The following is a 22091-nucleotide window of genomic DNA, read 5'->3' as shown; positions in this document are numbered from 1 at the left end:
TAATAAGCTCCTATGGAAATTCTAGGTCAACCATTTAAACTTGGGGTCAGTTATATCAGACAGCAGCTGAACTTTTAGAAGAGTGGTTTGTATGAGCCAAAGCTTTATGTCTGCTTCTCACCTTCTTGTCTTCCCTGCCCCCCCCCCCCCCCGCTTCCGCTATTGGAACAGAAAAAGGCTTCAGGCAAGATTCCATTACTAAAAAGGCAGTAGTAACAATTGGTGTTTTTATATGCCAAGGCCTTTTAACAATAAAATTAGTTGTGTCACTTGAACAAAGAAATCATGGTTACTTATTTATATGAATTTTAATTGAATCAAATTTGTATGAACAAATTGTATTTGAATAAACATTCAGAAGAAAAGGCATTTTAGGCTGTAGTCCTATACCTTGAAGCAAATTTCACTGAATTTGGTGGGACAGTACTTCTGAGTAGGCAAATATATAGCACTGCACAAACTTTAGATAATGCATGCATATTTCACAGAATTCTCTCAGAAGTTGCATTTCCTGGGTGAAAAAAGTAATAGATCTTATCTAAGGGGGTATCTATCTCCCGTGGATTGCTTATATAAAAATCCCAATATTTTAAAAGATGCAGTCCAATAAAATATTCAGTTTTTAATAGATCAAAAATTATTCAATGCTTTGATGAATAGCTTCCCTCCTGATTTTCTCCAGATCTATTGGACCACAACTACCATCATGGCTTGTTGCCTGGTATGACAGGTGTCGTAGCCAGATACATTTCTAAGGTGCTAGGCTGATCAACACTATCATGATTATTTCTGAACTGCAGATCAGGAAACAGCAATCTTGTATAATTTCCCATACCAAAAATATGGTCACAACATTGGAAACACTGAGACATAAAAACATGCAGTTTTTATACACTATCATTATCGGTGACAAACAGGCTCAGGATAGGACTCTTCAGCATGAAGATCATAACGAAAGAATGAACTTGTTCCTCACTGTATATATATATTTTTAAGAATTATAGTCTAATTCTTGCTAATTTTATGTGTGCATTTCCTTTGTTATACTTTTCCCAAGGACCAAACACCAAAATGAGTAGGTAATAGCCAGATGGGGAAAGGCACATACGCACACCGTTTGTATCTCACTCGCACACGCATATGCTCCCTTGGTCCTATAGAAAGCCTCTCCTTCAGTGGCAATTAGATTCTGACACACACACACCCCACATCTCCCCAGAGGAAACCAAAAGCTTTGTGTAGGCTCCAGTACAAGATTCCGGCAGGTCATAGAAGGCAGGAAAGGCAGATTTTACCCTTCCTAACTAATTCCCCTATTTCAATCCTGCCGTAATCAGGAATGCACTAAATATTTTAGTTGGTTTAGCAGCTGTTCCTTTTCCATAGGGAGTGCTGACTGCATTTGGATCACTAGCACAGAATCCTTAGAATTTGTTCAATGCTAACCATCCATCTGTGGAACAGATTCTTGCTTCCCTTTGATGCCTTCTGTGTGTTTCTCAAATAAGGGCTGCATGGAGAAAAAGAGCCTGTCCAGACGGATTCTTTTTTTAAAAAAAATCAACACATTAATGGCACAACACCTGCATATAATCCTCTAGCAATGGTCCAGCTAAGTCCTTTGTTGAGATTTAAGGCAGGTAAGGGCACTAGGATATGCTTTACATTTCCAATATTAATTCTGGCAACACTCAAACTAATCACTTAACTTGAAAGCGAAGCATGTTTAGGTTAGGAAAAGGAAGTTGAATACTAAAGACTTCCCATGTTTCCCTGAAAATTAGATCCGGTCTTATTTTCCTTTAGGCCCCAAAATAAGCACTATTATTTTCAGGGGGTGTCTTATTTTTTTCCATTTTTGGGAAGCCCACTTCTCCTGCTTGCTCACGGCAGGGCAGGATGTAGCACAGTACACCACTGCCACCACAAAGCATGTGGGGTGGAGTTGCCCCATGTGCCTCCCACTGACTTAGCTCAGGGCCCCGGCAGCCAGCTGACCCACGCCCCACATGCCTCACCTCATGGCCGCAGCACCATCACACTGCTCAGCCTCTTGCTTGGTTGTGACGTGAGCAAGCAGAAGTAGACTGGCGGCCATGTGGGCTCCTGCTGCACATGGCTGTTGGTGCTGCCATTGTGAGGCAGGCGTCAGGGTGTGGATGGCCTGGCTGTGGGGGCCTGAGATAAGCCAGCACAAGGGGCAGCTCCACCACCACCCCGCCTCGTGGCTGACACTGTGAAGGACCTGACAGAATGGGCGGGCGGGCAGCTGTGCAGGCTCTTAAATAGGGCTTATTTTGGGGGTAGGGCTTATATTAGGTGGACATGCTGGGGCTCATTTTGGGATATGGCTTGTTTTCAAGAAACAAGTAGTGTCGAAAATGGTTTTAAAAAATAAGGTGCTGAAACTGAGGAAAGGGACCTACTGCTAACTCCAGTAGTTCTTTTTTATTTGGGGTGGAAGTATTGGCCATTTCCATCTCCTTTAACTTTGCCATTTGAATCAGGAGTTTCAGCTGTCCCATTAAGCTACCTTCCCTGAATGTATGGTGATTCTAGCAGGTAGACAGGCAAGATTTCTTTAGGTTGAAACTCCTGAGTTCTATTTTTGTTACACCAAGTTTATCAATCATAGGAGTCTAGTACAAGCTAAGATGGTATCACATGTGTCATGACGTTGTCTTCAAAAATCCAATTTATGTAATGCACATCAAACAGGTGCCCCCTCCCACCTACCTGTGGATTCTCAGGCAAGCTGCTGCAGTTGACTACAAATGAAAAGGGCAAGTGTTTAAAAGCTATACAGGTCATAGGATTGCCATCACTCCTGCACTCTGTCACTTAAATCAGATTGTCAACTTCTTTTATTATCATTCTTCCCACTGACCATCCTTGACTCTAAAAATGCAGTTGCTACCTCCTTCTCCTTCTCCCTCGCCATACACAGCTGTCCTGAACAGAGTTCAACAGTCTCAAGATTCATTGAGGGTGGCTTGGTGACTTTTACCCTCCAGGAATAATTGATTTTATTGAATTATTTATTTATTTGAAGAAAACACAAAGATAAAAGTATTGTTGTTCCCCTTTAGCAAATCTCGACTTCTTTCTTTCTTTCTTTCTTTCTTTCTTTCTTTCTTTCTTTCTTTCTTTCTTTCCTTCTTTCTTTTTGGCACAAAGAAATGTTGCAAGTGTTACTAAACAAACTGTGGATCAGCAACCAGCCTGATAACATGACTCAGATATACCAAAACAAGATTAAAAACAAGGAGACTATTCCACCATCAGCTAACAGTAAAACCTGCTCATAAGAGTTGGGAGGGAGGTAACAACACTATTCATAAATTAGACATATATATATATATATATATATATATATATATATATATATATATATATATATATATATATATATATATATATATATATATATATATATATATATATATATATATATATATATATATATATATATATATATATATACATACATACATGTACATACATACATATATATGTATATGTATATAATGTATATATATATAATTATCTCTTACATTGTAAAAGTAAAAAGTGCAAAAGTATAAGCCTTCAGATTCCCATCAATGTGGCAATCCGAGGGTTACTCTTTTTTTCCCTTTTATACATTGTTAAGTGTGTGTGATTTGTAAACATTGCTACCTGTCCACAGTTTGTTTATTTTAGATTTTTCTCTTAAGAGACCCAATAGTCATCCATCTATGCAATGGTTTGAGAAGGGGAACTTTTCTTTTGAAAATCCCATCAACAATTAGTGCAATTTTTTAGAGAGTAGGCAGGAAGAGGGAAAGTAAGGCAACAGTTACAAATGGCTCATCTCAAACTTACAATAGGAGCCCTAACATCTGCATTACCAAAAGGGCAAGAAATCCCTTTCTTCCACCAGACTTATGGAGAGGTTCTTTAGTTCCTTCTCAGAGGACACCAGTTTGTAACCCAGTTGTATTAATACCTGCTGGCATGCATTCTGTGTGAACGCTACAATTTCATAGGAGAGGCGGAACCGCCACTTCTCTGCTGTTGCTGCTGAATTTCGGACAGTCCCATATTTGTGCTTGGCTGCAGACCTGTCTCCTCTTGTATTATTCTGTATCCATCGTTCCACATTGCTATCCATTGGAATACCGAGGAATTCATATATTTCCTCAGTCTTTTTTAGAGGATTCCTAGCTAGGTCTTCATATCGCACCAACATGTATTTGCCTTTCAGCCATGAGGGTCTATTTAAGCCAGTGGATACAGAGTTCAAAAAGTCCTCACAAACAGTGGTGAGCTGTGTCACATCCAAGTTGTAGGGTTTCCTACCTGTGCCATCCCAGATTCGCCAAAGTCTGTAAGTGTCTCTAAATGTTTCGCTCCTGGAAGCAAGGATGCCTCTGGGGTCTCTCACTAATTGTATAATTTTCAGGTTGAGTCTTGGATCATCCACCAAAGCCCGAAGGTCATTGACCTCTGGCACTCGCACTGTTTTGATAGCAACATGCCCATGATCTTTGCATGATTCGGTAGCTAGAGTCAAGTTCAAAGTGCCACATTTTTTTACACAGTCTCCTTCTTCCAGAGTGGTATCAATCGGTGCCAGTGTCTCACACACTGGTGCAGAGCACAGAGCTTTGCTGGCCCCTCTCCTGAAGAGTTTGTCTGTAGTGTGATTCACCGGCTGGGGTTTGATGTAATTTTCCAAAAAGTAAAGATCGCAATCATAAAGACTCCTCAGCAAATCTCTGCCAGCTCCCAACATGATCCGTCGGTCCATGGAGCCCTTCATCTGTGCTAACTTTGGAATCAAGGTGTACTGGACATGGTAAAGGGGCTCAAATAAATAGAAAACATCAAAGTGCTGATTGAAGAGCTGACCAACAAAAGAAGAACCACTTCTGGTGGTGGCTAAGATCAGGACATGAGTCTTCTTAGAAAGGTTGTAAGAAAAAGTTGGGCTTTCATCACACAGTCTATCAGCAGATTCAGCCTCCTGATTCAGGCTACAATTCATGGGATTGGGTACAGGGCAACTTTGGAAGGACTTGGTTGTGAAAGTGCGGATGGCTGTGTACTGGATAGCAATGGAGGCCAAAGCAAGTAAGAGGACAGCCTTCCAAGAACATTGCATGGCTGGTCACCTTCATGGAGATTCGTCACAGTTCACTTTAGTATCTGCAACACAATAGAGTCAATCTGATTGAATGTGAATAGTTATACTCCCACAGAACTCACAAACACACACCCCCACTGTACAATAGCTTCCCTTAGGAATCTCGGGAAGTCATTACAAAAGGTATATGTCTCTATGTATGTGTAAACTTTGTGTTCTGTAATCTCAAGATTTTAGAAGTACAATGGTTTATGTACCCATCTACATTTTCAGCCCCTGCTGAGAAGAAAAAAGACGCCTGAGGGCTTTCCTCTCTTTCCTAGTAAAAAAAAGAAAAAGGTGAAAATTGTACATTTTCATTGCCAATGAAAGGCAGTCTGATCAGCTGTGGCAGCCTACATTAATAGCTGAGGAGTGTAGGTAATGTATGACCCCAGGTTTGTTAATGCTGGAAATAATGTATATAATTCAGGCACAAATTGAAAATATGAACTTCAATTACAAAAGGTAAAATTCAAAAGAACCACATTTTCTCCTTTTAAAAAAAAAGCAATACCTGGGATGGTTAATGGAAGGGGGAAATGGTTTTCACAAGCAATGTACAGCCTGCCTTGCCAGAAGGATGCAGAGGTCGGCGTGCCAAATTCAAATCTTTACCTATAAAGCATACTGAGAAGTGTAATTTGCTATCCCACAGCCTAATCGCCTGCAGAAGAATGACAGCAAATTAGCCTTTCCTTTCCCTTTATACACAATCCTGATTTCATCTGTTTCATGGATTAAGCACACACCCACACAAGGGAGAACACAACCATGGGTATGTGAAGTGTGATTACTGAAAAATTAACTCAGTCATCTCATCTGCTTCCTGACCTTTTACAGGTTGTTTCACCCGGGTCTTCATTTCACTAGGGGTATGTTCTCACTGGTATTCTGCTTATTTACTTGCATAGAATATCCATTTCCTATTAAACAAACTGACTACATACACCAATCAAATAGGGGCGGGGGGGGGAAGGAGACTCTTCCGCACACATATTGATTAACCGATTGCCAAAGGCAACTGTTTTCTACATATGATTCAGAAAATTATTGAAGAGGAAAAAGTAATTGAGTAAAATCAATATAATAGTGTATTTTTATTTTCTAAATTATCAACATAAAAAATACCAAAAGATAAAATGTCAGTCTTGTGGTGCCTAATTATGAAGACATCTCTTGCAAAGTGTTCAACCCTCCCCCTCCCCCGCAACAATTTCTTCTTGTGCAATGCGAATGCATGGACAAACATTTTTATGAGTGAGTAAAATGCCGATCTTCACAGCAACATTCTGCAAAATTAAGATGCTGCTACTGGGAAGAGTTCAAGAGTATTGTTCAGAAGATTTAGGTCTATGGATACTTTTATTAATAAAGGACGAAATTGTATATTTTTTTCTCAATTCCCCTTTCCCCCTCAAGAATATACCTAAAAATGAATTTCCAAAGATTGGTTGACCATTCAAAACAGTTTGGAAGAATATATAGAAGGAATCAAAGAGTAACACCTGTTTTCTTCCTTCATTTGCTTAGAGGCATTACCTGACTCTTAGAGTCATCTTATCCAGTGCTGTATCACTCCTTTATTCTCAATATTGAAAGTTTAATTCACAGGATGAACCCTTGCTGTGATCCAACATCTCCAGATGGAATAGATCTGTATGTGGGCCTATTTCCATTTCACAGAAAAGAACTTGAAACTGTTGTTTGTAGTTTAGGATTTGAAGCAAAGATGAATAGATCATAATCCTTTTTTGAGGTTCCACTAATGGAAGGCTGACAGCCTCTGGAAATATGCCTAACAGATTTCTTGAAATATTGCAGATTTCTTGCAATAAAAACCATTTTGGATAATGCAACTGCTCTCTCTGGACATATCCACACAATTATTGTTTAAGATGCTTTTGTCCCTACACTTCTGGAAATTTACATTTAATCCAGTTTATGACAAAGATGACCAGACGGAGGCATTTGTCAATGTTAGTTTGCGAAATATTTCATCCAGACTGAAGGCTACAAAATCTGTTCCAAAGGGGGGGGGGAGCTTCCAATTGCTCTCCCTGTTGAAAAAATTGAATGCAAATATATACTGAGATATATATACATATACGTTTGTGTGTGTGTGTGTATTTGTACCTGGTATGCCCAAGCCCAGGTTCAAATCCCAGTAAGGGTATGGCTAGCTGATGAGAGCTAAATAGCTTGAAATAGATCTATACTAGTCTCCCTTTATTTATTTATCAGCACAAATACAACATATATATATGCACATATACATATACACATACACATATATATTTTATGCTGGTCTTGTATTCGGGTCTTTTCCCGTGTAAGATTGAGATTGTCTTGGCAATGTTTCAGCGAGGTCTCACTCGCCAAAGACCCGAATACAACAAGACCAGCATACCTACACCCGTGAAAATCTACGAAAACAAATATATACATTTATACATATACAAAGAGTGTGTGTATATGTGTTGTAAATGTATCTATATAGACTAAAATTAAATGTATATATTCAAAGTAAAGATATCAAATGTATGTTTGGATAGCAACAATTTTTAAAATAAAATAAAAATCTTCTGAATAGGTTTTCACTGTTGTCACCACAAAATCTTCCCTTTCTTATCACTGCTCATAACTAAGCACTCTGTAGTAATTTAAAAACTAAAATAATTATTTTAATTACTCTCATTAAGATAGCTAGTTTTCTCTAACTTACTAGCTGGCTAAAGAAAATATCAACTTGGTTACATTATTTCTTGTCAAAACAATGGTTGAATCACAAATCTCTTTCATACCAGAAAAGGCTGTCAGCAATTGATCATAAAGGTGAGCAATTGCCAAGTGAAATGGGAAGGAATGGTACAACATTTTACAACAGCTAGAAGTGGTTTACATGCCATAAAGCACTCGTTCTTGGTCCTTGTTATTTCAAAAGGTCATTAAACAACCAGTCATAAGCTAAGGACAGTGGTGGGTTTCAAAAAACTTTAGAACCTCTTCTGTAGGTGTGGCCTGCTTTGTGGGAGTGGCTTGCTGGTCATGTGACTGGGTGGGAGTGACTTGTTAGCCATGTGACTGGATGGGCGTGGCCAACTTGTAAAGTGTGGTGAAACTCCCTTAACAACGCTCTTGCTTAGAAACCAAAATGTTGGCTCAAAAACTCTGGCATTTGAAGTACGCAAGTCTTAAAGCTGTCCAGTTACAAAACCCTTGCACCCCTAACCCTTTAGAAAAAACCCCCAGGGGTGTTCAAACTTGACAGCTTTAAGATTTGTGGACTTCAACTCCCAGAATTCCTCCTCTAGCTCTTCATCTTGATGGTGTGAGGATGGCCGGAGGGGAGGGAGCTGGAACCGGTTCTAAACGGCACTGTAGATTTGTGGAACCTCTTCTATAGAAGAGGTTAGAACTGGCAGGAACCCAACCCTGGCTAAGGACTACCCGTACTTTGAAACTTCAGCCAGAAAATGCACTGGGGTTTGAATTAACAATGTGAAGGCGATGATTAGAGGATGAAATTATCTATTTCTATTGTCAAAAAAAATAGTCGCTGTACCATTCTAATGATGAGTCAACTAAGTAATACAGATAAGCTCTCTGTCTATTGAACTAACCAAGTATGATACCAAAAAAAATTAATCATTGAAATGCATGATTTGCAAATGTAAAAAAAGGAGGGGGGCTTGTAAAATGTGACTCAGAGAAAGGAGAAACTCATTATTTGATTCATGCAAGCACAGACCTTGCATTCTAACAAATGGGAGACACAGTTAAGAAGGTAGCAAAAATCTATTGCTTCTCATGATGGGGTATAGGAGGATGCTATAAAATAGGGCACAGACTGCTAGAATATGCTTTCAATATGAAACTTAGTTATTATTTGAAAAACTTTTATCAGTGAAAACATTCTTCCCACCAGGTGCCAGACCAAATACCTCCTGACTCAATCCCCATCTTGGCCCTTGGGGGAAGAGTCAGAGTTTCATGACCTTCCAAAAGGTAAAAAGCGTATCTCAGATGGCAACAATTAAGGGAAGAGACCCTTATTATTTACTAGAATCTCAGGTCAGCATAAGTCAGCCTTTCCATATTCTACTGTATCCTGACAACCTTACAAAATGGATTGGGCTGAGAGATAATGGCCTGTTTCACATGACACTAAATAAAATTGTGAGTTATTATGTGCACTATCTTTGAAAATTGCCCTCCAACAGTTCATTTAGCTGTTTAAAATTTGTAGCTTACCCAATCAAACTTGAAATCGATTTCCAGAAACCCAGTGCAACTTTTTTCAGATTTTGGTGAGGCAACTCACAAAGCTTGCTTAATGAATCACACACAACAGATAGAAAGTGGACTGTGCAGATTGACAGAGCTTTGGGGCTGAGCCTGTTAGGTGAACATGCAAACAACTGGCTTAGCATCAACCAATGAGCTTCATGGTTGAACCAGACCTAAAACCCAGATCTCTCCAATCTTAGTCCAATACATTAACCCTTATATCCACATAAGCAGTTGTTTAAAGTCAAGGAATGATGCCTAAGGCCAATATTTAAAAGGGGCAGTTTATTCCCCTTTTAAAGATTGACCTTAGACATGCCCCTCCCCAATATTTTGTACTTCGAGGGAAATGAAAGTAACAATACCTTCAATCTGCTCTTCATTCTGGCAGACTAAACAATCTGTTGGTGTAGTTTCCTTGGTAACCATGTGGAAAATATTTACCACTGCCGTATCCTAAATTTCCTGCCCCACTTCTTACTCTACCCACAGACATTTGCAGGCTCCGGTTACTTTTACCAGACTTATTGGTTTGACTATCCCCTGTCCCTATTAATGCTAATGTCTACGGGCCTACATTTCTGCCTACAAATGCCTACAGAATTTCTGGACGGTTTCCCATACAAGTAAAAATTCTGATGGATCCTTCTTAGCTTTTCAAGAAAACCAAGGCTGCATACCCAGCAGGGCAAAAAAAGGAATAGCAGGCCACTCAAGTATACTATTGTCCAGATTGAATCAGAAGTTTTGTCCCAAATATTTAGATTTTTGTCATCCTAACAGGGGTGGGTTCCTGCCAGTTCTAACCTCTTCTATAGAAGAGGTTCCACAAATCTACCGTGCCGTTTAGAACCGGTTCCAGCTCCCTCCCCCCGCCAGTCTGCACGACGCTTATCCCGCCCACCGCTCACTGATTGGCTGGCTCACCAATCGCCCCGCCCACCTCTAAGAGTCCTAGCTAAGCCTTAAAGTCTTAAAGCTGTCAAGTTTGAACATCCCTGGGGTTTTTTTTTCTAAAGGGTTAGGGGTCAGAAGGATCTTGTAACTTGGCAGCTTTAAGACTTGCACACTTCAATGCCTGAGTTCCTGAGCCAACATGACTGGAGGAGGAATTCTGGGAATTGAAGTCCACAAGTCTTAAAACTGCCAAGTTTGAACACCCCTGGGGGTTTTTTCTAAAGGGTTAAATGTGAAAGGGTTTTGTGACTTGACAGCTTTAAGACTTGCATGCTTCAAATGCCAGAGTTTCTGAGCCAACATTTTGGTTGCTAAGCAAGAGCGTTGTTGTGAGTTTCACATTTTACAAGTTGGCCACGCCCACCCAGTCACATGACTGCCAAGCCACTCCCACTCAGTCACATGGCTGGCAAGCCATTCCCATCCAGTCACATGACCAGCAAATCACTCCCACAAAGCAGGCCACACCTACAGAAGAGGTTCTAAAAAAAATTGAAACCCACCACTGCATCCTAACCAAAGAGAATTACAATCATCCTCACATCAAGCTTGTGTGATAAATCAACACTTCAAGCAGCACGAGACCATCCAGAATGTGCTGCCTGGGCATGTAAGAACAAGGAGTTAATCATGCAATACTTAACTGTTTCAATGGGTAACATGTTGTGCAGCTGTTGCAGGATAATAGCATGTCCTGCTGTCCTCTGCATCCCTATTGTGAGCTTCCTGGCTGAAGAGGAAGATTTCTACGGGAAACAGAAATATTATATTAATGTTCTCTGCAGCAAATACATGTTCTTTAAACAGGACAGAATATCGGGGAAAAATTGAGTGGTCAAGATTTCCTGTCCTCATAAATGAGCAATGGATATTTCCACAGATTCTGCCTCACAGCACAAATGAATAATATCAGTGTTTTCTTGAATAGCTTACCTGCAGCGGAACTTTGCATCGAGTTCCCTATGGACTCTTGAATAGCAAAATCCTGCCAGCAGATGTATTTGGTGCTCAATGTTTGAACCGATGTACCAAGCCTCCCTGAGGTCATTGCTTGCGTCTGATCTTTACTCCCTTTTGCATACTTAAGATCATGTCAACTATATTTAACTAACTGATCCCTTATCCACAGGGAGAGGAACTTATACTTAACTAATGCTGTTGATATTCAATTGCAATTTAGATGACAAGGTTAATGATTAAAGATGTTGGGATTTGTAATATAGCAACATTTAGATAATCACAGCATTCCATGGCTTTAAGAGCTCAATTTATTATTATTCCCTGATGAGCATAACTACATTTGACCACCTTGATTTTCATCTCTTTATGAAACTACATTGGCCTAATTTCCGGGTGAACCTATTGCAAGTCAAATTAATGCAGCTTCCTCTGCAAATGTTTATATTTAGATATCTCTGTGAGTTGGATGCTATGTATCTACAAGCCTGACAGGTAAAATATGAGGCTTCATGTTCAACGATCACATGTTCTTGCAGTGAAAATTCATATCCAGAGTATATCTTGCTTGTGTCTGAGAACCAACTCTGATATAGCATTCCTTCTGATCTTCTTTCAGTTGGTTGGAGGTGGGTGGCATCCACATTGAATAAAATAAATAAATAGACTGTTAATTTTCAGTTTTTTAGTCCCACATGGATCTTATCAAATGTACATCTTGGACTATATTCTATCCAGCCAAAGATAATTTTTTGCTATCATTTAATATCTCTTGAATTATCTAGGTAACTCTTTATATCCACATTCACCTTTATTATATACTTGTGCTTCAGTCGTTCCTCTTTATTGCACAATATTACCAATTCCCTTAATGGAAAACAGAATTTTCAAGTATCCTCTTTGGTCAACCGTTCTATTAATCAGAAAGATGAATAATTTTTCCATGTTTTTAAGCGTAATCATTTCTATTATTATGCTTACATTTATGCCAAACACTGCTAAGCCCTGATCATCTGCAATAGAAAAGAAGTGGCTGAAAGACTACTATTCTCCTCTCAGTTCATGTTCTTAGTACAAAGGCTGTTGGAATAGACTATCATTGGGTGTACAAACACAGTCAGGGTTTGTCTATTTTAATCTGATGGCCGTGACTGTCTTCCCATTGTGTCTTATTGCTATGTATTTTGATTTTTAACTGCTGGAAATGGGGGAGTGCAAAGATCATCCTGCATGCAATGTAAGATCTCTGCATATATTTTGATAGGTTGTTAATCAGCATTTGTTTAGTAAAGTGAACTTTACTGTTTACTTCTATTGGTGAGGGTCTTTTTAAGTTAAGTACCAGTACTTGAATGAGGAGTAATTCCTAACTATGAGAGCTATGTGTCAACTCTGAAGCGAATGTGGCTGAAGCTGTATTTCCCTGTTTCATACTTGCCACAAACTTTGAAAGGGGGAAGGGAAGGGGGAAGATGGACCAGCTACCAGTCAAAACAAAAAGCTTTCTTGTGGGAACCAAGGTCATCCCAACAGGTGTCAAGTGAAGGAGGAGTGACCAAGCAGCTTCCCAGCTACTTTCATTGGATAATGTGACTGGTGACATCTGGGAAGGGAAATATCTGCTCTTTTAATTAGGGGGAAACTGCAAAAAAATTTAGAGTTGGTTTTCACTAGTTGTGCTAATATGATGTATCCAATAAACATGTTCTTTGGCAAATCTACCTGCCTCGGAGTTCTGCTTTTGATGAATATGCTACTCGGAATCCTGACACTATGAAGCAATGGAACAACCTGTCCCTTGGTGTTATGGATCACTGAAGGTTTTTAAGCAAAGATTGGATCGCCATTTGTTGGAAATGGCATCTTGAACTTGACAGGGGGTTGGACTAGATAATCTCCAAGGTATCTTCTTCATGATTCTTTAAATCAACACAGCACTCATAAATATTTCTTACACTGGAGGTTGTGGCCAAAAACATACTTGTAAGTAAGTAAAGTAAGAAAATCTGTTTAAATTAATTTCTATGACAAGTTCCTTCTACCTTAGACTAAAGTGATATCAACAGGAGTACAGAACATTTTGATAATAATCTCATTCAATACCTTTGGACTGCACATGCAAATGAAAGACAGAAGCTGAAAACAGATGTTGCTGCATTTTGGCTATGGGATTTGGCTGCACAGACTATGCTGGCACTTTTACTCTGTCCCAGAATGAGCTATATAAGCTGCACTCAGGGAGACATATCTTCTTGGCACAAGGAAAATAGTATATAAGCCCAGAATCTCTTCCAGCTGATATAAACACTTATAATATTTTGGACATGTCCTGTAAAGTTCCAGGGTAGACTATATTGAAGAAGTACTATATAACTGAACATATACTCTTACAGCACATATGAGGCAACCTGACATTCTTCATCATCATCATTTTATCCCATTATTTTTCCAAAAATATTAGAGTAACCTCTTCGATATACCACATATTTAGCAATACGTGCAAGATAGGTAAGATAACAGTGAAATGACTGACTTCACAGTCAGTCTGATCAAGTCCTGTATTCAGTTCATGACATCACACTGATGGATCTTTCCATCAGAAATGAAAACTGCCCATAATATGAAACATTATCTGACATTTCATCAGTACTCTCTGTCTTGTATTCCCTCAGGACCCAAATATACATGAGTGAACATAAAGCCAAAGCTGCTACTTGCTATTTATTTACACTTGGAAAAGGAAAACAATAGATTAGAGTTAAAATCCAGAAAGGAATTTGTTTACTTTTTTCTTCTTGCATATAATGAATCTTGGTTTCCCTTTGCTCTTTAGATTAGTAAAACAGCTTCCATATTTCCCACTTTACACATAAACACAATCATACAATTTCTTTGCATCACGAGGAATTAAAACTTCCTCCTTTCTCCTGACAAATTTCTTCCTCACACCGTAAACAAAGTGAGAAATTCCAGCAGTAGCCCACAATGTGTAACTATGTTTTCATTCATTGGTCTAGCAACTCTCTTCCTTAGCCCTGGGACCGCAAGATATTTTCAAAAAAAACTTCTGAAAATAAACAGACACAATAAAATACATGTTTGCAAAGTCAGATATCGTACATATATCCAGGCCTGGTATTTGGGATTAGATGGAGTACTCCCACTCACTTAATGACTGATAGCCACAGATTATCAATCACATAAGCACACGAAATGGTCTTAATAGACATTTTTTAATAAGTGGTATGGGATGAGACACATTACTTTTGAAACAGGGGATATTCTGTTTTTGCAATTACAATGAAAAAAGGCTGTTTATGTAGCAGCAGGTAAAACTTAGAGAGATGGGATGTTCAGTTTTAGAGACTGAGCATAAAATGCTGACAACAAATGCTGTGTAAATCCCAGATTAATTTACCCAAATATTTATTTAATCTGTCCCTGTTGCAAAGAAGAATCTGAGGTTATTCCGATTGACCAGTAGTTTGCTATTTTCCCTCCCATTTATTGTGAAGAAGTTTTCCTCCATCCTCCCTTAAAAGGCACATGCACAACCTTTCATCTTTAATAGTTGCTCTGAGCATTGCTTAAACACCCAAAACAGTTTGCTTCATTGGTGTATTGACGCACACACAAATCTCATGTCTCCTTATTGCCCATTAAAGCTCAATGGGAGAACAAGAGCAGCAGCTGGCAGGCAACAAAATGAAGAGATTTCAGCAGCCAACAACATAACTACACATACAACGCAGTTTCAGGAATACAGTAGCTACAAATATGTTAGTGTTCAACTATTCCATCTCAAAGCTTCTTGAGGCTTTAGCATATTAAAATGCCTAACTTAGGAAAGGCCAAAGTTCTGGGTGATTTCTCCCAAGAGGAGACTGTGTTGTACATTGATTACTTGCCTAGAGAGGAATCAAGAAGTGTGGGGGCAGGGAGAAGACTAGGTCATCTCCATGTTATAGAAAGAAAAGCAGGACTGCTTTGAATGGGCCCAGAGGCTGATTCAAAACAGCAATGTTTTCATTTATCAGGAATGATCATAAATATTTTAACTCCAAAAAATGCATGAAAATTAAACTTTTTTTTCCTTGTGGAATCTGTGTGTGAGACACTGCAAGTAAAAAACAACAACAGATGTTGCCACAAAGTAGTCTTTAATTTACGACTGATCACTTAGCAACTGTACAAAATTATACATTTCCTTCCCAGGGCTACCTACAATCTGGATTTGGAATTCCAACATCCAGGCCACACATGTACATTCCCAGTCATGTGATCACAGTTGGACACTTGGCACATTTATAGTCATTTGCAACATCCAACAGTCATGTGACCATGCTTTACAATGGCGACTTTATTTTGCCAGAAACCTGTGTATGCTTCCAGTTTCAACCAAATGTGCCCATTGTGGACAATGGATTTGCTTGACAACCACTGCAAAAAAGATTGTAAAATTGGGTGTGATCATATGGTGTCCCATTTAACAAGTAGCATGACTTACAACAGTAATTCTGGATTCAGTTATGGTTATAAGTCAATGACTACCTGTAGCATGGCAGATTTAGCTCATCTTATCCTTATCAGGTTGACCAATAGTTTGCAAACCTGGCTAATTGTAATAAGCCTTATTATAGAACTAAACCCCCAAATTTAATCTGCAGTCCCATGATTAAGAACGGAATCATTTATATTGTGTAATCAATGTTCACGGGTCACTTTTGCAAAAACAGAGATAACCAAGAATGCTTGCCTGGTGTCACTTACATTCTAAACTTCTTTAGAGATGATATGGGAGATGAAAAAAAAGAAGTCTAATTTCTCTGTGAGATGAAATTCTATTTCAAAATTCTCTGTTTAAAACAGATATTTTTTCAGTCTCCAGTTCTAAATAAAATGCCTGTTAAATGAATGGAATTTCATACGGACATACACTTATCTTTTAAAATCAAGCCTATTACTGTCCACAAAAAAAGTTCAAGACTCTGAAATGTGAAAATGTGGGGGAGGGGTGAGAATGTTCTGAAAAAAAATGCAAAGCAAACTGAATCTATTATTCTTCACTCAGAAGTTAGATGTTCAAACTGTAAAGATGCTTGTTTATTTATGTATGAAAAACCTCATTTTATTAGAATTGATATCTGATGCATCTAAAACACAGGTGTCAAACTCATTGCATGATGGACCAGATTGTGATGTATCACAATGTTTTTTGCCTTTGGGTGTGGCCTGCGCGTGACGTATCTGGCCCATGGGCCGCCAGTTTGACCTAAAGGACATCTAAGTGCAGAAGACTAGGTTACCATAGATAATGTGACAATGTATTTGGCAGCTTCCCAGATTGACACAGGGGCTCTTCCAGGGATTCCAATTTTGTGAAGGAAGAACTGTGGAATTTGGCCAGTGATTTGATGAAGACTGTTCAAAAACTGTTGAAGTGACAGAAGTGTTCTTAGTGAGGGTGTTTCTAACTCTTTTTTGCCTTCTGAGATATACTTATATTTACTTATATTTCAAGCTTTCCAATGAATATGCTGATTGTCACAACAACCAAATCAATAAAGTTTGTAACCCAATTGAATTTACATATACATATACAAAACACATACACACACACCCTTATATAATCTCTACCACTGACTATTCGAGCCATGTACCTCAATATGTGCAGGGGGTTGGACTAGAAGACCTCCAAGGTCCCTTCCAACTCTCTTATTCTGTTATATATTACAGACTACCTTAATATATTACAGATTACATTACAGACTACAATATATTACAGATTACAGTACACCTGTTATGGGTATGTCTCTTAGGGAAGAAATTATGAAAATTAATATCTCTGGCCTTTTCTCCCTTCCTGCAAGAATGCCAAATAACAATATTTGCTTGCTTACAAGTGCTCAAAACCGTTTAGAACTGTAGGGCTGATAACTGCTGCACAGAATCCCTATTCACTCTAAAGCATCTGAAAAGCACCAGACAGGTAGTGTATTTCCAGATTCATATGCAGAAAGGTCTTTTTCATCATTATTGTTTAAGAGATGCCAAGGATTGGACCTACAACCTTTTGCATGTAAACACATGATCTGTCAATTAGCCACAGGTCCGCCCCGATTCCTGCATTCATAACTATTTAAATTTATACTTAGCCTTTGCTATTTGGTTCATTGTGGTCTACTGTGACGTATTTAAATTCAGCAGTCCCAGAACAATAACCAACTTGAACAGCAAGAATACGTAAAGCCAGAGGTTTAAAATGTAGAAAGCTCTGACATATTACTTCAAGCAATAGTAAAATTCAGTCTATAAAATCCAAATGTCTTCCTAAGTAGGAAAGCCTAAATGCTACAGCAGAACATCAAAGTGAATCTCTTTGGGGGGTGGGGAGTACCAAATCTAACTACAGCAGCAGAGACAGCTGTCCTCTTCTGTCAACTAACATTGTCTTGGAACACATCTGAAGGTCTTCACAGTTCATATCAGTAAGAGAGACAAGGTGGTAAATCAGATATCCACACTTTGAAGATTTAAAGATCAGTCTGCATCACTGCAAAGAACCTGCAAATCAAGGCAACAGGTATACCCTTCTAAAGAAGGATCTAAGCGACAGCTTTAAAAATCTCTATATATCACTGAAGCAAGTTTTTGTCTTAGTTTTTGACAGGATGTGGACCTTGATGCTCTCAGGAGCAGGTTCTCATAGCCTTATTACAAAAAAAAAAAACAACCACAATCAGCTAGTATCTAACTGGGAAATAAGTCATCCCCATTTTGGAGAATGAACAAGCAAAGTTCATTTGCAACAGGCAGCCACTGAATAAGATGTATAAGCCATCTGCTATGTCTATCATAATCTCTCCTTAACTAGCTAGAATCTCTTTCAGTTTTACAATACTAATATATATAGATGCTAAACAAAAGAATAGCTGGGAAATTCTAGATATAATAGCCTTACTCTTGGCCATGTGGAAACTGAAGTGAGAACAATAAAGGCTCGCCAAAAATGAAATATTTGTGGACGATCTAGTTTTTCATGTGCACTCCAGCTTTTCAACAGAGCACTCTCTTTTGCCCTCTTGTGGTACTCATTTCTTCTGCCTTCTAATCTAAAAGATTTGGAATTTTCCTTTGGAGTAGCAAGAATGTAATGGCAATGAAAAATGAATCCTCGTCCTCTAGAAGTCGAGACAGATGTCAAATATGTTTTCTAAATCCTTCTTTTACCAACAAGCTTCACTGTCAGTTTACAACTCAGTTTTATTTCACACTTCTTATTTCTGCTTCTCAGCCCTGCATTTTCTAATGTCTGGGATGTCTATAATTCTTGAAATCTTCTATTTCAATACATATTTGTACAACTTTCATTTGAATAAAGTCAGAAACTTAAGGCAAAACTTGAAGATTTTATCTGATTCTATTTTTTAATGAAAACTGTGGAAGGCTCTTGTGTCTAATGCTTACTATTTGCCTATCTGATTCCAAAGGATTCCATGAAAAATATAACAGCAAATCTAATGCCTACAGAAAATTCCCCTCCGCTATCAGTGAAAATAGTGCTGTATCCTCATTGGAAATTAGGGCATTCGCATGCTTCAAATTACAATTTATTAAAACTACTGTTCTATTCCTTTCTTTTCTTTTCGGCTCACTAGCATGGATGAACCAAATTCAACAGAAAATCAGGAAAAAGTAAGTAATTTTCTAGAAAGTAATTTTCTGTCTCTTAACAGTTTAGTGATCAAGACCCATGCTAATTACTGAAATAGACAACATTTGCAACATTTCAGTCACAGCAAAACACAAGAGAAAGAGAGAAAAGGATATGGCTAATTTGGTTGTTTTGTTCCCTTTTTCTGGGGAAAGGGTGATAATATCTCACAGGGCGGGGTAGGATTATGATCAAGCATATTGAAAGAAGCCTGAATCTATTGCCTCACCGAACTCCTCTAAAGTATCCAGCTTATAATGGTATCTAGAGGTTTTGTTGTGTGAAGCAAATAGCCTTAGGGCAGGCTGTTTTAATTAGGGGAAATGATATGAGGGGAATGAGTGGAGGAATGAGTTGGGGGAAACTCTGTGCCCCCTCTACTTCCAAGACTCTATTTTTATCTTAGTTATACAAAACCATTCATGGCTAATATACACAATTATATTTTAAAATTCCTATACAAAACATTTTAACATGTCAGTTTTCTTCTATCACAACCTTCTCCCACTTGGTGCTTTGTGAAGGTGCTAGACTACAGCTTCCATCACTTCTATTTTTGTCATGGCAAAGATGGGCTCTACTGTACAGTCCCCCACACTTTGACAGCCTAAAAATAGGGAAGACTTACACATCACTTCTCCCCACCCATTTATTCGTATATTCACTTCCGTATCACTTTTATTTGCTTCATCAACTATGCTTCTCAGAGGAAAATGCAAGCACTTTTACTTCTGAAATTGTTCAGATAAACAGCAAAAGTGCTTGGCTTATCTTCCACCCATGCTACACCAAGGATTTTGAAGACTGCTTGGAGCAAGAAACTGTTTGGAAATGCCAAGGAAATTCCAACTAGTCTTGCTTAGGCTAACTTGGTACTGTACAAATGGCTCCACAAAGTAAGTGATAGTCAGGATATTAAGAACCAATATAATTTTTTTAAAAAAAAATCAGCTGCAGCCAAATTTTTTGCCCTCTTTCCACACCATTATGAGACTCAGTATTTATAGGTCATAGGTTAGGAATATTTTATTCCTAATAAAATATTCTTCCAGACAATATAGCAAAAAAAATTACCACATTCCAGAGCATGGCAGTGTATTCCTTTGCCCTTATTCTCTGGGTTAAGCCCTCCTGTCTTTTTGTGCCAACATTTCTGCAAGGCAGCTGCACTAACAATGTCCCTGCCCTTAGCAATCAGAGCCCAACATTAAATTTCTATATGAAGAGCAAGAGAAGATTGCCATCGGTTAAGATAGCCTAACCAAACATTAACTTCATCTTTCTATATAGATACTGTATATATCAACTTTCCCAATCTAACCATCCCAAAGTGTTGTGAGTGCAGTTCCAATATTTCTAACCAATATGTCCTCTGAAAATTGCAATTACAGCTCATACAAAGGATACCAGGTTGAACCTAATTTACCTGACACTTAGCCTAAATTAGGGTTCTTAATCATTTTTGCCATCACACCTCCCTTCAATGTAATCTTAAACACATCTCCCCTTAATATCCAAACACCGAAATGAGCACCAATGAACCGTAAAAACAATACAATGAAACTATATTTTAATAAAAGAATAAAATGTTGAAGTAAAAGGTTCTTCATATCTCCCCCGGATTTTGTCTGCACCTTCCCAAGGGAGCTATATCTCACAGTTTGGGTAACCCTGGTGTAAATAATCACCACAGACTTCCCAAATTATCTGTAAACCATAATATATTTCATGTTTTAAAGTTGGTGCATTAAAGTAAAATTTCATCTTGTAAGTAATCATGTGTGCCAAACTGAAAGGGTCAGTGTAATAGTTAAGACAATGAGCTAGAAACTGGGAAATTGTGAATTCTAGTGCTTCTTTAGGCACAAAGCCAACAGGGTGATCTTGCACCACTCAGTCTCTCCCCCTCTGGAAAACTTTGCCCCCCCCAAAAAAAAACCCTGCAGGGACTTGTCTAGGCAACACCAGTAGTCAATAATGACTCAAAGGCACACAAAACACTGGTTGTGGAAGAATAAAACTCTTCCTAGGACCTATAATACAATGCTATTAGCGGTATTTCTTTCATCTCTGTTCAGGGTTAATAGAAGGAAAACTATCAAAATTAGGTGAAGTTATTCCCAGAACTTCATATAAGCCACCCAGTCACTGGACAGTGAGATGGGCAGTGTATAAATTTAATAAATAAATGAAATACACTTCTTGAATCTTTTGTTAGCTTGGAGGGAAAAAAGTAAGCAGTTTAAAGTAAGCAGTTAAAAGCCAAACCCTTGTCTCCCTTGCTTCCATTGTGCACTTTGCGTGCACCACAGAGACCATTTCAAGGTGTGGAAAAGCAACAAAACAAAAAATATGGGGAACACCAGCAGGGTTTCCCATTTGATAAAGATGAAACAAGACTGTTAAAATATTCTCTGCTACCTTGAAAGCTGGACTCTGTCAACTCTAACTGAATGGAAAAGGGAAGGAAAATATCCCAGCAAGCTTCCTGAGAGAGTGGCATGAGGGGCTAAATTTGGGGGGGGGGCAGTGAAGTGTTCTGCCCTCAAACCTTCATAACTATTCACTTAACATCAGGGAAACAACACAAGCTTTTTCACACAAAGGCCTGATTTCAACCCACACGAAAGCAACATACTTCTGATGGCTTTACCTATTTATTTTAATCTGCAGGTTTAATCCACCCCACCCCTATTTCAGATTAACTTCATCATTTTCCATTTTTATTTTTTTGATTTAACCTTGCTTTCTGGAAAGATCTGAATTGATTTCTTTTTTTCCTGCCCATGCTGGCTGCATCCCTACTGGGAAAGATATTTCAAGTTTCTATGTATGGAACACAGTGGGAAAGAGTCAGAAAATAGATGTGGGCATAATTATTAACACATGGATTTTCATTTGAAGTTTAGTATTGACTTCCAATTTTATTTCTTGATGCCCGCAGAGGGTCCCTCATTAGGGCTTAGGTCAGCAAAGATTTGACATCTGCTGACTCTCAATAACACT

The 22091-nt window shown here is 38.5% G+C and overlaps 1 protein-coding gene across 1 annotated transcript in view; it reads right to left on the bottom strand.

The window, feature by feature from the left end:
- Positions 1 to 3533: 3533 nt before the first annotated feature.
- CHST1 (carbohydrate sulfotransferase 1) overlaps positions 3534 to 22091 on the bottom strand; it is a 28357-nt gene continuing 9799 nt past the window's right edge. The window contains exons 2-3 of the mRNA XM_081939238.1: positions 11059 to 11160; positions 3534 to 5190 (exon numbers count right to left, since the gene is read on the bottom strand). Coding sequence (XP_081795364.1) covers positions 3887 to 5146 — 1260 coding nt within the window. The 5' untranslated portion in view covers positions 5147 to 5190; positions 11059 to 11160 and the 3' untranslated portion in view covers positions 3534 to 3886. The remainder of the gene's footprint in view (positions 5191 to 11058; positions 11161 to 22091) is intronic.

The sequence above is a fragment of the Natrix helvetica genome (assembly GCF_964273705.1).
Source record: "Natrix helvetica genome assembly, chromosome: 1".
NCBI classification, from domain to species: Eukaryota; Metazoa; Chordata; class Lepidosauria; order Squamata; family Natricidae; genus Natrix; species Natrix helvetica.
Note: the sequence above shows the minus strand (reverse complement) of the source record. Positions and strands in the feature narration are given on the sequence as shown.